This window comes from Mus pahari, chromosome 13 (assembly GCF_900095145.1).
Source record: "Mus pahari chromosome 13, PAHARI_EIJ_v1.1, whole genome shotgun sequence".
NCBI classification, from domain to species: domain Eukaryota; kingdom Metazoa; phylum Chordata; class Mammalia; order Rodentia; family Muridae; genus Mus; species Mus pahari.
Window position 1 is genome coordinate 88,379,817 of NC_034602.1, and position 15,870 is coordinate 88,395,686.

Sequence of the window (15,870 nt, forward strand, 5' to 3'; positions counted from 1 at the left end):
GTAAAAGCAGAAAAGCTTGAGATAAGAGTCAACTTAGGTTATAGCTTACCTCCACCTCTTCCACGAGCTCTGCCTGCAAACCCTCCTCTAGATCCCCACTGCTGCTGTTGCTGATACTGTTCCTTTGACATGGCTACTTTTATTTCACACTAACAAGGAGAAAGAAAGACAAATTATTATATTGACTCAGGAAAACAAAGGTGCTCACAAGCTTACAATCCCCAGAAGAGCAAGTACTGTTAGGTTAACCTAGTCCTTCCCTCCACACCAGCTTTGCATTGCAACTCAGAGCGGTACTCTCATTTCTGGTGTGATTGAAGACCTAATAACTTGTTTTGATAGGTCCTAAAAAAGTATTTGATTAAGTTTACATAAAAATACATTTTAATGCTGGTGGTAACATACACCTTTAAACTTAGCAACTGAGAGACAGAGGCAGGTGGATCTCTTAAGAGGTCACCCTATAAGAGCACCCAACTGCTCTTCCAAAGGTGTAGAGTTCAAATCCCAGCAACCACATGGTGGCTCAGGACCATCCTTAACAAGATCTGACGCCCTCTTCTGGAGAGTCTGAAGACAGCTACAGTGTACTTACATATAATAAATAAATCTTTAAAAATATATTGGAACAAATACATTCCTGCTGCTCAAAAAGTTCACCTGTGACCCAGTAAGTAAAAAGTAACTCAAGTAAAAAGTGAGTAGGACCACCGGACGTGGTGGTGCACGCCTTTAATCCCAGCAGAGTGAGTTCCAGGACAGCCAGGGCTACACAGAGAAACCCTGTCTCCAAAAACCAAAAAAAAAAAAAGTGAGTAGGCCCTCAAGCATTGCATTGTAGCAGCAAGTTTTTTAAGCCACTCAGTGATACTTTTAACTTACTTTACTAAGACCAACATTGTGGTATTTCTTTTCCATTATCTTCTTCACTGGTTCCTCTTCCTTAAAGGTAATAAAACAGAACCCGCGTCTCTTATTGGTCTTGTTGTCCATAGGGAGCTCTATGGATTCAACCTGATAGCAAAAAACAAAGACTTAGTATTCCAGTTTGTGTTCTATTGTCATTAATAGCTTACATACTACGGGAAGGTGGCACAAAGAAAATGCATTTAATTCTCAAACTATATTCTACTGTCTCCCCATCTTTCTATATTTTAAGGATATTCTTCAATTACAACCTACAAGTTTCCTAAGGCTACACACTTAATCATAAGACCAATCGTTAGTGGTTTATCAATATTTCTACCTAACTCAAGAATCGCAAACCCAGAGTGCCACAAAAAGACAATAGTCATTTTAAGAGAAGCAAGGCAGCATCTGCATTTGAGAATAAAGATCTATATAATCTAGCAACAGTACTGCAAACTGAAGAACATGTGGCTACTCCAGGCAGAAGCCAGTCTTGCTGAATAGGAAGGCAGTAGCAATCCAACTTTTGCTTGTTCCCACTACACAAGAAACTTTATATACCTGGATTTTTGTGTATAGTATTTATGAGTATTAAGCATTTCATTTCTATGTCCTAGCACAAAAGCATGTATTCTTATTTGAATCAAGTAAGAGATGCCAGCATACTATCCTTGGAAACCAAGGCCACATATACCTCAGCCTAAATTATTAATTCATGATAGGAACTGGTAGCTCATTATGTCACTAAGTCTACAGTCTCATTAAACTGTACTTACACATATTTGAGTTGGCAAGATGCTATACTAGTCTGTCCTTATTACTTCCTTACTCTTAAGTGTCTCCTTCCGTATCTCAGGATGTTAACCATGACCACCTCCTCATACTGCCTTCCTATTCTCTTCCTTCCACTAAATTCTGAGGTAAGAATACTGTCCAACTCAGACACAATGGGTCATTCCTGTAGTCTATGTAGTATAGAAGCAGGAAGATGTCTTAAGACCAGAGTTCAAGGAGAAAAAGAGAAGTTCAAAGACAGACAGCCTACATTACCTAACAAGACCCTTCTTTGCAGTTGGGGATTGTTTATTTCATCTTTGTATCTGTTACTATATATATATATATATATATATATATATATATATGCTCAAAAAATAAGAAAAAAATTACCCCATCTTGAGTTCTGCTAATATCAATATCCTTATTACCAAAATAAAAGTACTTCACAACTCTGAAAAAAACAGTAGGACAAATCTACTTGATGTGCCATCACACAAAAATGTTGACATAAATTGCATCAAAACACAACATACCTCACCAAAACCACCAAAGTACTCTCTTATTTTTTCTTCAGGTGTGTCTGGAGAAAGGCCACCAACGAAAATTTTTTTGACAGGCTCTTTTGTTTTCATGGCTTTGGCCCTTTTAGGATCAATGACTTTCCCATTCAATTTATGTTCTTTCTGATCCATGACCTAAGGGAATTAAATTTTCACTTTAATATATAAAATTTAACCACTGTTCAGAAATAAAATACTTACAAATAATCACACAATGTACCAACACCATGTCAACTGGCTTAAGATTAACTGTCAAGTCACAGAGTAATTATGACATCAACTAACACAAACTAGTGCCCAAGTATAAAAAAGTCACTGAGGATTAATGTAGGGGAAATGCCACCCCAACTGAATTGATTACTAGGTAACAATTACCTTTAACTGATAACAATGTAAACAATAGTTGCTACTTCCCCTTAGTGCAGAACCAAAATAATGACAATCAAAAGTTGATCATCCTGTAGACATTTGACTGAGAGAACTACTCTATTCTGAGAATCAGAGTCAAGGGGAAAAACTTTATCTATTATTATAAAATGGGCCCTTTTGCCAACTTGTCATACTGTTTATAACGTACTAATTAAGACTTCTAAAATCCCCCTCTATCCTCTTGGAACTGAACATAAACAATATGCTTACTAACCACAAGCTAACAATATGCTTACTAACCACAAGCTATCGCCCCCAGACAAATCTTGTTCCTTTTTAAAAGTCACTTTCAATTTAGGAAGGCTGGCACATGGAAAGTATCAGTAAATAATTCCGTAAATCTACCTCTCCCTTCAAAAAATATACTGGCAAGAACAGGGTGTGTTCGGACACCTCTGCTGTCCCAACACTTGGAAGGTAGAGGCATGAGGCTCAAGGTAATCCTCAGCCATGTGTACAACTTGAGGCCAGCCTAAGCTACGCAGAACCTTGTTTCAAACAACAAAAAAGATAAGAAATGCATCTCTTCTTCCTTATAGAACAGAACAACTAACACAAGTTTACTGTATCAAACCCTCCAGGTTTCATTAATCAATTATTATGTATATATATATATAACACACTACCTTATCTACACTCTCCGACTCTTTAAATAGCACAAAGCCAAAACCCCTTGATCGCCCTGTGATAGGATCTAACTTCAGAGTGCAGTCTACAACTTCACCAAATTTGGAAAAGTAGTCCTTCAGATCTTTCTTTGTGGTGTCCCAGCTAAGGCCTCCTATAAACATTTTCCTGTAAAGACAAAAAGCAGTATTAAAATGTTAAGAAAGTTAAACTGTGTCTTACATTTACGCACATCAGTAACACACCCTTTTCAAATGTCATCCTTATTACAGACACCTACCAAACCCTACTGTTTAAAGTTCCACTCAGCACTGCTCCCTCTGTTCAAGTACAATACTGAGCAAGAAACAATTTGCTGATATTTATATACATATTTATATTTGCATGCCAAATAAAAGTATTAGTTTTTTTTTAACAGATAAAATCTTAGTTTCTAGATTCTATCAAATCTTCATTACAGCCCCAGCATCCTATCTACGGCAAGACTCCTTTTCTACTTTTAACAGTTCTCCCATTTGCAGAACTCATATATAAAATGAAAAAATGCTAAGTCCTCTAAACTGTCAACTAGCATTTTTCACGTGCAGGACTCCTTCAAGACGGCCACAGTAATCATGTAAACACCCCTACAGAAAGACTTACCACTAAACCACATCTAACTAACTTAGAGGACTTACTTACAAGTAATAAATGTTTAGGCCTGTAAAATGATAAATGGAAAACACTCAAGGAAATGCCATTAGAACAAAGTCTCAACATACAGCAAAATGCCCAAAGCAGTTTCTGGCAGCAGTGGTAATCCTTTCTACATCTGCTTGTTTTACCAATAAGTTAGTAGTAGTAATTATAAAAGAAAACTTGTACCTTTTACTCTTTAAAAAGGTCAAACTGAAAACTTAGTAGTAAACTGATAAAATTAGTCCTAGAAAGGCTACAATTTTCACTAGGCATAAAACCACGACTGCTCAGCATTTCCTCATCTTCATAATGGTGTATGTGTGTCATGAAAAGGAATGGGAAAGACGCCAACTTTCAGCTCTAGAAAGACATAAATAAGCAAGTCTTTCATAGGAAGCATCTCCACTTTGCGACTTTTAATAGGCTGCCACTACAGCCTAGTCTGGAAATAAGATTCTCATTAGTTTATCTTCACCTCTAGTACATCTGTTTTTAACTGGAATGTTGCAGAGTATTCTTATAAGTTTAACTTAATGCTAATAACAAAGCTAACTTTTAATTCAAAGAAACTCCTAGGTGGCATATTGAAGTTTCCATTTAAAGTCAGGGTTTCAACCTTGAACATATTATAGAGCAGGTCCCAATTTTCAAGACTTCCTCAAAGTGTCTAGTCCTAAAATAAGATTTATAGCCATTTAGTAATTTTAAAATCAAATAAATATAACCAAAACCCATTATGTACATTTTTAAAATTTGCTTATTCCATGGAAAACTTAAGACTTCTCAACATACTTTTCTTTCAATTAAATAATATAATTCCTAAAATATAACCCTTATTTAAATATCCATTGCTATAAACAGTGTTTTACCTACAGGTCCAGAATACTACTTTCATCAATGAAAACTCATTGCCAACATTCAGTCTTTCAAGGTGAAGGAGATGCTATTTTTTTAAAAGAAGAGAAAACCCTGACTATAAAGCAAGTCTCTTAGCTAACCATTATCACGTTCTAGAACAGAAACAAATTCAGCTGTTTTAGCTACCTAATAATCATCTGTGATACAGAATTTCCCCGTAACTGAAAAATTTGTAACTATTTCAGTCTTACCAAACTAAAATTATAAAAGACAGTAATTGTAATAATAAACAAAGAAAATTCTGTCTAGTGAACCAATTATCAAGACAGAATTTTTTTTTACTTCATAAAAGCAATGAGTAGGGAAATATCCTCAATTTAAAATTGTTATGTATACTTCTTTAAAAAAAAAAAAGATAATAACATAACACATAGAATAAGTCATCTACTATAAGTCATATGTCTTCTTTTTAGATAGGAAATTAATTTTCAGAAATATTAGATACGCATACCAACTCATCAACTGACCTAATAAAGTGCTCTGTAAAAAACAAACAAACAAAAACCTTCTTCACCCTTAACAGAGCTAAAAATATTCATGCAAAACTCTTCTGTTAATAAATGCCCTTTTATCCAGAATATTAAGTATTCTGGTCAACATTTTTATTTATCACATCTATTACATTTCTTTCTTCAAGTATTGCTTGCCCTCCTCCCTAATTGTCTTTTTAATCCACAACTATTTTGAATGAAATGTGTTAAGACCATGACAGGGTCTTACACTACAGCTCAAGTTTGCCTCAAACTGGTGGGAATTCTCCAGCCTCCATCTCCAGTGGAGCTGCCACAATTAGTTTCATGGAATGAGACATTCTTCTACAAACCATACCCTGCCTTCAATATAACAGTCATGATTAACAGCCTAGGGGTCTATCATCTCTATTAAGCTACTTTTAGTAAGGTCAATCTCTGAAACTGGCTATGTGACTAAAGTGGACCTCACTCGTTTATTAGCCTTTTAAACACACATTTTGTTTAAATTTTGCCAACAATGCAATTTGCCAACAAGCCAAATAAAGAGCCAGGTTAAGTTTTTCCAAATTTTGTGTGAAGTACAACAGCTTCTGAGCTTATAACAAATATATCAGTATTTTGGTAGCATAAAAGAACTGGATTTTTCTTGTGCTTTATTTAAGAGAAGCTGAACAGATAACCAGAACACCCAATACATTACAAAATCCACAACAGTGTATTCTATCTTTACTAAATAGGAAGTATGAAACCCACCCCATTTTTATTCTGTAGTCACAAGCTTTAACTATATAGTATACAGCCTAATAACTGTCCGCTAACCTTTATAAACAAATGGGTACCTGCTCTAGGATCTCTAGAACACTAGCATGAGCTTCCTCTCAGTCTGCAAGTCCTTAATATTAACACTAATTTGGATTACTTTATACAGCCAAATGTTGTTTAAAGCACAATACCTACTGTCTGTCCAATAGGGAGCCTTAAACGAGAGGGTTACTTTCAAGTTGCTATTCACTCCTGCAGAGATGTAAACACTTTTTAGTAAGTCAAAAGAACTTTAAAATTTCTAAGTAGCCAATTTAAAACTATCAAGAGAACTGTTCAAGTACCAACAGAATGACCCTTAACGCTGCAGTCTAATTAGATGTGACCCTCGGTTCTAAGTCAACAGAATGACCCTTAACGCTGCAGTCTAAATTAGATGTGACCCTCAGTTCTAAGGGAGCCAGTAATCCCAACTAAGGTACTTCTACAAGGCTCATCTGTTCCCCCTACTGTATTTTTTTTTTTTTGAAGTCTCATGTAATCTTGCCTGTTCTCAAACTTGTAGCAATCTCCCCGCCTCAGCCTTCCAGTGCTGAGTACTGTGATAATACATACACATCACCATGCCTGCCTGACAAAGTTTGATTTCTTTCTTTTCTTTTCTTTCATTTTTGGAGACAAGGTTTTACTGTGTAGCCTTGGCTGTCCTGGAAATTATTCTGTAGACCAGGCTGTCCTCAAACTCAGAGAGATACACCTACCTCCCCCTAGTTTAATTTTTTAATCATACTTAAGTATTTCAATGGCCCAAAGAAAAGATAGAAGTCTATTTAAATTAGCTATTGAACGGTGTAGGTGCTTTCACAGAGGCATGTGTGTGCTCTGTTAGGGTCATGCAGGTAACTGTAGGTACACCCGGAACTGGTGTTTCAGGTAGTTGAGACATATCCGCCTTGGTTCCTCTCTAGTGGAATGAGCCTTTATAAATGTAGTTTCTGAAGTCCTCTCCCCACCCTACATCTATGTCAAGATTTCTTGGTAAATAACTAAAAGCACTAGGGAACACCTAAGAAGCACTGATAGGTGACGGAAAATGCCTTAATAATCCCTAATTAGCAGGGTATGGTGGGTCATGACTATAATCCTTAGGAAAAACTAGCAGGAGGATCAATAGCCTGAGCTACTGTTTGACTCTGTCTTTTAAAAATAAAATAGAAAACACCCTCATCCTCTCCCAAGACATAAAAAGCTAATTTTCTCCAAACTATGAAGATCACCGAGTTTAACAACACTCCAAACTCAATAATAAGTATTATATCTAAAGATGCATTCCCTCTGAGGCTTTTACTCTTACCCCAATTTTCAGATAAAACAATGTTTAGTCTTCCATCAGCTCATTATCTTACATTAAAAAAAAAAAAAAAATCATACACCATGTGTTAGCTTAATACAGTTTTTGAGCCATTATCAGCCCATTCACTGGCATCCTTCATAGTAATGTTATTCAAGAATACTTACTTGCATAATTCTTCTGATACTCCATTATTAAAGCTCAACTTTTAAAATGCTACAATGATATACTCTAATAAAATCTCCCTGGCACACATGTATTAAACATTTTCCTTAAAAAGTAGGGTTTATTTTAAACATCATCATGCTACTTCTAAGAATGAGGCCATTACTTTTTAACACTGGACAACTGTCAGTAGGGATATACATATACCATGTATATAAAAACTATCCTGGAAATAGCTTGACAAACCCTTGACAGTAACAAGACTTGTATCTGATATGGTTTATGGCATTTGAAAACTACTTTTTAACTAGTTAAAACTGTATTAAGTTTAGTTAATCAAAAAAAAAAATCATCAGTAAAATCTACAAGCCAATATCAGCTGCCTGCTATTAAACAGGCAATTCCTCCATACTTTTTTTTCTATATTATGCTTTTTAAAGCTAAGTGTTAAAAAAAGATCCTATTATGCAAGACTAACACATAAAAGAGCAAATATTTTCAAAGCAAGACTTTTAAATTCTTTTACGTTAAATCTCAAACTTCAAACAAAACCTAAATCAACCAGCATAAAAAAAAAAAATGTAACTAGATTGAAATCATCTTCCCAGTTTTCCCAGGAAGACTAGAGACTTCCCTCCTTTCAGGAGGCAGAATCTTTGGGAGCTTGACGATAGTTGGTCTACACAGTGAATTCCAGGCCAGCAAGGGCTATTTAGTTAATAATAAGATCCTGTGTCAAAAATATAAAGAAAAAGAAAGGCAGGCGTAACATCTAGTAAATTAAACACGACAGCTTTTAAAAATAAACCTTAAGAGCTTTGCTTAGTATCTTCAATATACTAACTTTTTTTTTAAAAGATTTATTTATTTATTATATATAAGTACACTGTAGCTGTCTGTCTTCAGACACTCCAGAAGAGGGAGTCAGATCTTGTTATGGATGGTTGTGAGCCACCATGTGGTTGCTGGGATTTGAACTCCAGACCTTCGGAAGAGCGGTCGGGTGCTCTTACCCACTGAGCCATCTCACCAGCCCTCAATATACTAACTTTTTAAATAAACTCCAACTTTATGACGTAAACTCCTACTCACCTCACCTAAAGGTTAAAGACTAGGGTGGGTTTCCCTAACCCAGGTTAAGGTTCAGGTTAACTGAGATCACTAGCTATTCACAATCATAGAAGGTTTTTACTTGGACTCAGTTTAGATATCACTAATGAAAAGAGAATGGATGTTTACCTTTCTTAAACCAGGACTCTAGATTAAGTGCTCCACCACCAATCCAAATCCCCAACCCCTACCATCTTTCAATGCTTTAAAATCACATCACTTTTTAATATAACAAAAACCTGAAGATCGGTCCCAAAACATTTATCAGTTGCTTTTTCAGTATTATTGGCTGTCCTGTCTAAGACTAGAGTAGACATAGAGTGGATTTCCTGATTCATGTATAGATTTATGTATGTAGTCTCAAATATAGACAAGTCTCAAGTGCAGACAAACATTTCAGTATAGAACCCAATACTTAAAGCTGTCACTACTAGACAAATGTCAGAATGAAGTAGTCTTTCTTCTCCACTCTAAAATACCCTCAAGTACATAGCATGAACATACTAGTTTAACACTCCAGAAACTAAAATATGCTTACCTTTACTCCACAGGACTAAATCACTGCCAGTAGCAACTATTAGGGCATTGGATAAATACACACAAAATAGGAAGGCAGGCTGTGCAGTCAGTCTTCCTACGGTGAGCATTGTTTCCAGCAAACAGATCAGAAAACCAAGTAAAAACGCGTTCTATTACCACAGTGGCAGAAGTAACAGAAACAAATCCCAGGTTTCCTGGGTCCTGTTTACAGTAACCCTGAAGCACAACTCTAGTCAGATCACACCAGCCAGCTCCACAGCACTTCATTGCTAGCATGCACATTTGAAGCATAGAGCCATTAAGTGAAATAGGAAGTCAGTCTGTGTTTATGTTCTCTGACATGGTTTCTAACATCACCTAAAGGATAAAAATGATTAGTTATCTTTCCTAACGGCCTTAAATCATAGCAAAATGGACTATGAAGTACATAACTACATGTATCTACCAATCTAACTACAGGTATGAAATGTCTTACATACCTCAGACTACTCAGGTTAAATTACTAAAACAATATATAGAAGATGTCATTAAACACAAAGAAAACTTGTTGAAGTTTAAGGTGTTGCGTCAAAAACACGAAGTTGCCAAGAAGTGGCACTCAATGTCTGTGATCTCTGGGCTACAAAGTGAGGTCCTGTCTCGGAAAACAAAAACTGAGACTTTAGATGATATTCCAGTCTCGTCCCAAGACTTTTTCATCTCTCTCCTACAGACGCCAAGTGGAACCTAGTACTCCTGGATGGGGATATGGCTCAAGAACAGAACATTGCCCACACACTTGAGAGGCCTTGGATTCTATCTCCACTATGGACAGAGGAAAAACAAAACAAAAACAACAACAACAAAAAACACTGAATACTCTTCCCCTAAATCTAAGGCTTCAGCTACCAAAAGAAATGAATATGGACACACATGTTGGCCGATAAATCCAATCTCACTAAATCAAAAGGCCAGTCAATCTGGCACTACACTACTTCAAAGTATTTCCCCCCCAGAGCAACGTTCAAACTGTTCCAGTAACATTGGAGTTTCTAGTATACTCTCCAATACTTTAAAAAGACATGTGTGATTCTCCTTCTCAATCAGCAGAGAACAATTTCCACAAGATTTCACTTGAGCTCACACACTAACGGTTACAGGCCAGCTGTGATACTGCCCTGACAAGAGCTCCACTGACAACTCAATGAAACTGTCATGCTTCCTCCTCAACCACATTCTGGAGGTGGGGGTTAGGGTGGGAATGATGAGTCATTGTATCTAATCTGGTAAAACTGTCTACAAAACTGACACAGTATTCTAGGTTTCCAATGTTCTTTAAATTTCAAAAACTGTCCTCCATACAACTTGGCATGCACATTTCAGCAGACACTACCTACCCACAAAGAACCAAAGCACTATAAAGACTACACAATGAAAGCAAAATGAGGAATTCCAATGCAACTAATTATATCTAAGAAATAATAAGGGATCTTAAAAGTTGTAGATAGTAAAGTGGCCAACAAGATGACCAGAGTTGAATCCCCAGGACCCACATTACAGAATGAGAGCAGACTCACTAACCTCTTCTGTCCTCCTTGTACACACTGATACACAAATGAACCCAACATCAAAACACAGCCTTAAAGGTTAACTCAGGAAGCCATTTCACTATGGTAATGAGACACTGTTAACAAACTCAATCTTGAAACAAGGGTGCTTTTCTAAAAATAACTTCATGTTCATATATGAATAAACAATAACACATAATAAAACATGTCGAATAACAAATTCATCTTTAAAAAATGTTTTAGCAGGAAAACCAGGAAGAGTAGCATTTACCCACAATCCCCAACACTTGAAGTGGACACAGGAATACTAGGACAAGGTCAGCCTAGGCATGCAGACCTTTCCTCAAAAATAGTACTTCAGGATGAAACTTCATTTTAACAGGAGCTGCACACCAAAGTGTTTTTAAGAAATTAACTTCATAGGGCATTTAATCTACTGACTGGTCTCTTCTCCACTACAGAGACTATATTATTAAACTGGTGTGGAAAAGACACATGGGGTGTATACATATAGATACCAAAAAGGTATGCTTAAAGATCTTCGGGGTTTTGCTCAGTACGTCTAGCATCTGCAACAAAACAGAGCTGGGCACACTGACATTTATCAAATCAAATTAGAAAAAGAGGAGGTGGGGAGGACAACAGGAGACATCTGGTCAGTGGCCACACACCTGTAGTCCAAGGGACTTGGCAGCTGAAGAGAGCTCCTAAGCCTGGGCATCGCAGTGAGGCTGTCTCCAAAACAAGTGCTGGAGGGCAAGGATGCCCGCTGTCTGTGCGAGACTGCTCGAGTAAAACCTACTTCCTCACTCAGAAAGGCTGCCAGTGGAGAACCGGCCACCATCTATCTGAACTGTTCCATGACATTTACATTAAAGTTATCAAATGTTCTCCAAAAACTGATCCCAGAAAGCTCTACAAGTATCTGCTACTGAACAAAGGGGCAAAAATAACTTTTTTAAACAACAAAAACAATGACCTTCTAATCTAAAACATGGTCAATTCAACTTACTATAAACAACTAAGGTTCAAATAGAAGTCAAATAAGGTTTAATTTGCCATCATTAGTCAACTTACCGTGCCCAGCAGGCACCAAGGCAGAATATTCATCTAAACATTATTATGTCACACTCAGACCCTAGTTTTATTTTTTTTTCCATTTTGTTTTTTCTTTTATCTGTTAAACTACTTTACCTCCAACTTAAAACTGGACAAATATCAGTAGATGGGAAGTTAAAAAAAAAAACCCACATAAAATTTAAATGTTATCCAAAATAATTTAATAGAATATGGTTTGTATAGACATAAGGCAATGTACTGGCTTTCTAACCTCCAGTGGTAAAGATGAAGGTATGATCCTAAGGGCAGAGACTGACATTTCAGGGGGGAGAAGTGGGATAAAAAGAATGCTCAACCTACCAGCCTCCAAGGGAAGTCATGCAAATGTGAACACATGTCAACCAACTGTAATTAACATCCCAGCCAAATCACACTGAAAATAAAAAGCCTGATAAGAGCTGTAGTGGAAAGCCACATTTAGCCCACCTATGAATATATACACAATGCTTAAAGTATACAGGACTTTGCATAAAGCATAGTAATACTTAAGGAACTGTCTACTTGACAGACTACTTCAGTATAACATGCAAGACATTTATTTTAACACGCAATATCTTTATCAAGTAACCTTTATATTTAGCATTAAGCTTAGAATTTAAACAAAAATATTTTAACCTAATAAAAACTAAATGAAAATACAGTAACTTTTGTTTGCCCATATTTAAAAGAAAAATTAATAATTACATTTAGTTTAGGTTGGTCAAATTGTCAACTCATCATGCATTACCACAAACCATATCACGCAATGGCATTCTTGCCCACAGATTATTTAGGGTATCTAGAAAGGCCTTACAGCCCAGGAACAAGACTCAGCCTACAGTATTAATGTCTAAATCTCCTGGGACTCAATGGGCAACTAAATTACAGAGCCTCTGCATGTTATGACTACTGAAATCTTTATAAGACAGAAATAAAATGTAAAAGTTTTACCATTCTTCCCGCTGTGCCGTCGCTGCTTCAGTGTGTCGTGGGGAGGAGTTTGAATGGCTAGGGAATTAACAACCGGTACAGCAACCAATCAAAATTCTAGTTTTAGTTTTTGACATTGTTAGGGTTAAAAACTAATTCATTTATATTTCAGTTCAACAAAAAAACTACAAAGACAGCTAAGTTACTTTCTAACTTCAAAACTCAAGGGTAATAGAAAGCCTGCCCCAGTTACACATTAACCATTTTGGTGCCTCTGTCCAAAGAACAGAATTCAGAAAGCAAAAACCAAAATGTTAAAAAAAACCTTAATTTCTTCAAAAATTTAACATGTATTCCCTTCTCAAATTAAGCCACACATCGTTCAGTATTAGTTCCATTTAATTAAATTCATTTCCCATCCCACCCCCAACTCCCCACTAAAGCCAGTACAACCATTAGCAGACTGCAGAGAGTCAGCCTGAACTGAGATTTTCTTAAACATTATACTCCAAGTCCTTCTCCACTGTCCCCACACCCCTACAAATTTGATACTCTTAACCGCTAGTGGAAATCGCAGGTTAAAATGACACCTTTTTTAAAACTTCCCAAGAAAACTTTCTCCTGGTTATAGTGAAAAAAATTGCATACGCACAGCCCCACTATAAAAAGTATCGAAACCATAACTCAAGATCAGCAATCTGTAATGGGAACAAGAAAATCTAAGGACCCGGATCGAACCCCCTTTCCTTATCTCCTGTATGATACTCAGCTCCCAAAGGCTGCATTTTAACATTATTAAAAGCAGCTTCTGGTGCCGATATAAGTTACTTCAATCAATTAAAGGAATCGAGTTAGTATTTTAAAAAACCTGAAAAAAGGAATTCATTGACCACCACAGGATTTATTGCGTATTAAAGGGCGAGTGGGCTCCTTTGAACAATAGTGAGAGGGTGAAACTGAGAAGAAACCAAAACAGGCTCCTGGGCACCGAAAAGGCGGGAGAGAGATGTAAAAAATGTAGTTGCACAGACTAAATAAGGAAAGACTACTATCTGTACAAATAGGCAACCCAGAATGTGAGGGCGCGAAAAGGGTGCACAGAGAGAATAACTTGGCAGAATGGGGGAAGGGCAACCGCAGGCGGGAGGTGGAAGAGCCCCAGTCAAGTACAGGCCCCATCGACCAGGAAGGACTTAAATGGAGCCCGCGGAGCCAGACCAACGCGCCAGCAGACCAGGGACATCGGCAGGCCCGGTCTGTCTACAGCACAAACGCAGGGTCTGTAGGAGCGTGTCGTGGTGACAGCGTCAAGTGGACAGAACGAACGAGTCCTGAGACGAAACTATTTAAAAGCACTGGCCTGCGGCCGACGCGGGAGAAAAGAGAGGTGGACGGCCTACGGCTTTCCCAAAGCAAGAGCGTGTCAAGAATCGCACCGCCCCGGGGGCGGGGGCGCGGCGCCCGACCCTCCTCGGCCACCCTGGGAAAAAGCTTTCCTGTGCGTTTGCATTTTTAAGCCTAGGAGGTTAGAAATCCGGGAGACGTGGGGGAGGGTTGGGGGGNGGGGAGGGGAGGGGAAGCTCCGACGGGCGGGAAAAAATCCTGGCGGCCACCTCGGTGGGAGGAGACCCGCGGCGAGGGAGGCGAGAGGGCGGGCCGCGGAGCGGCATGGTGACGGCTAAAGGTGGGAACGTGTGTGATGGGGGAGGGGGCGGGCAGGCGGGGAAGGAGGAGGTGCGGGCCCGGGGGGGAGCCCGGGGGACCGGAGGGGCGGCCGAGCGGGCGGGCGGGCGCGGGAGCGAGGCCTAATGGCGGGGAGGGGGAGGGGGCCTGGCGAGCGGCTGCCCGGGGCCGCTCCTTACTCACCCTTCATCCTCCTCGTTCTTACTGGCGTCGATCTTGGCTCCCTCTGCCTCGGCGCTGCCGCCTTCGGTGCCTCCGGCCGCAGAGCCGCCGCCGCTCCCGCTTCCCGCCGCCGCCGGCCCCTGCGCCGCCGCCGCTGCCGCCGCCACCATGGCTCCCTCCTGCTCGGCCGCCGAGCCGCCTACCGCCGCCGTTGCCGTCGCCGTCGCCGCCGCCCCGTCCCCTCCGAACTGCTCCTCCGACATAGTGCTCCTGCCGCCGCCGAAGACGACACCCGCCGCCGCCGCCGCCGCGAACCGAAACTAGCAGCAAAGTGATCCCCGCCGCCGGCGCGCGATGCCCGCTCTACCTCGCGAGGCACCCGAGACAAGGCGCGCGCGTGGCTGCAAGGGCTCCTGCGCCTCTCCCCGGCCTGCCCCCCTCGCCTCCCACTCTCGCGCGCCGCGCTCCCTCGCTCTCCCCGGCTGCACTGGAAAAAAAAAAAAAAGAATGAAGTCGCAGCGGCGGCCACTCTCGCCTCCTCCTCGCTTTTAATGGCGCCGCCGCGGACCACCTAAAATGGCCGACGGAAGAACGGCGCGTCCCGGTCACGTGGCTCCGGAGCGCGCCCTCGGCGCCGCCCCCGTCCCGCGCGAGGCCCCGCCCCCCGCGCGGGCCCCGCCCTCCCCTTCCCGTCCCTACTCGCTCTCACGCTCCGCGGTCGCGCGGCGCGGGCCTTTAAAGAGGGCCGGAAGTGGCGTGCGCGAGAGGGGCGCGCGGGTACCATCGAGAACAAGGAGCGCAGGTTCGAGGGCGCGGCTAGAGAGGCCGCTCGGCCCCGCCCTTCCGCGGATTCCTGGAGTCGCGGGCCGCTCCTCGTCGCGGCGGCTGCCGGGCGCGGCCGACCTGGAGGGGTGTGGCTCGTCCTCTCCCGCGGAGACTGCGTGGAAGCTGCCCTCAGGAGCCCCGGCCGTGGCCTGCGTGGGGCGGCGGGTCGCGCCTGTGCAGGGCTCCGCCGTCCCTGCCCGCGCCGGGTGACATTGAGGCTCCGCCGCGACGCTGTCCAAAGGCTTCTTGATGGTCGAGGCTGCCTCTTCTCAGAGTTGCTTCCCAAGTCTTAACGCTTGGCCTCCGTTATTAGAAGAGCCTCACGC

General features: G+C 40.7%; 1 protein-coding gene across 5 annotated transcripts in view; it reads right to left on the minus strand.

Moving 5' to 3' along the window:
- The window catches only part of Hnrnpd (heterogeneous nuclear ribonucleoprotein D), an 18,230-nt gene extending 2,910 nt beyond the window's left edge, over window positions 1-15,320 (minus strand). The window contains exons 1-6 of one of the 5 annotated variants that reach the window (XR_003845013.1): window positions 14,741-15,193; window positions 12,896-12,952; window positions 3,302-3,470; window positions 2,220-2,381; window positions 883-1,014; window positions 50-149 (exon numbers count right to left, since the gene is read on the minus strand). Coding sequence is in view for 4 of the 5 variants with exons in the window: in XM_021210442.2 (XP_021066101.1) it covers window positions 50-149; window positions 883-1,014; window positions 2,220-2,381; window positions 3,302-3,470; window positions 12,896-12,952; window positions 14,741-14,982 (862 nt within the window). In the remaining variant the exon portion in view is untranslated. Of the gene's footprint in view, window positions 1-49; window positions 150-882; window positions 1,015-2,219; window positions 2,382-3,301; window positions 3,471-12,895; window positions 12,953-14,740 lie in introns of all 5 variants that reach the window. The other 4 variants (XM_021210442.2, XM_021210439.2, XM_021210443.2 and 1 more) reach the window with 4 other exon arrangements.
- Window positions 15,321-15,870: the final 550 nt, after the last annotated feature.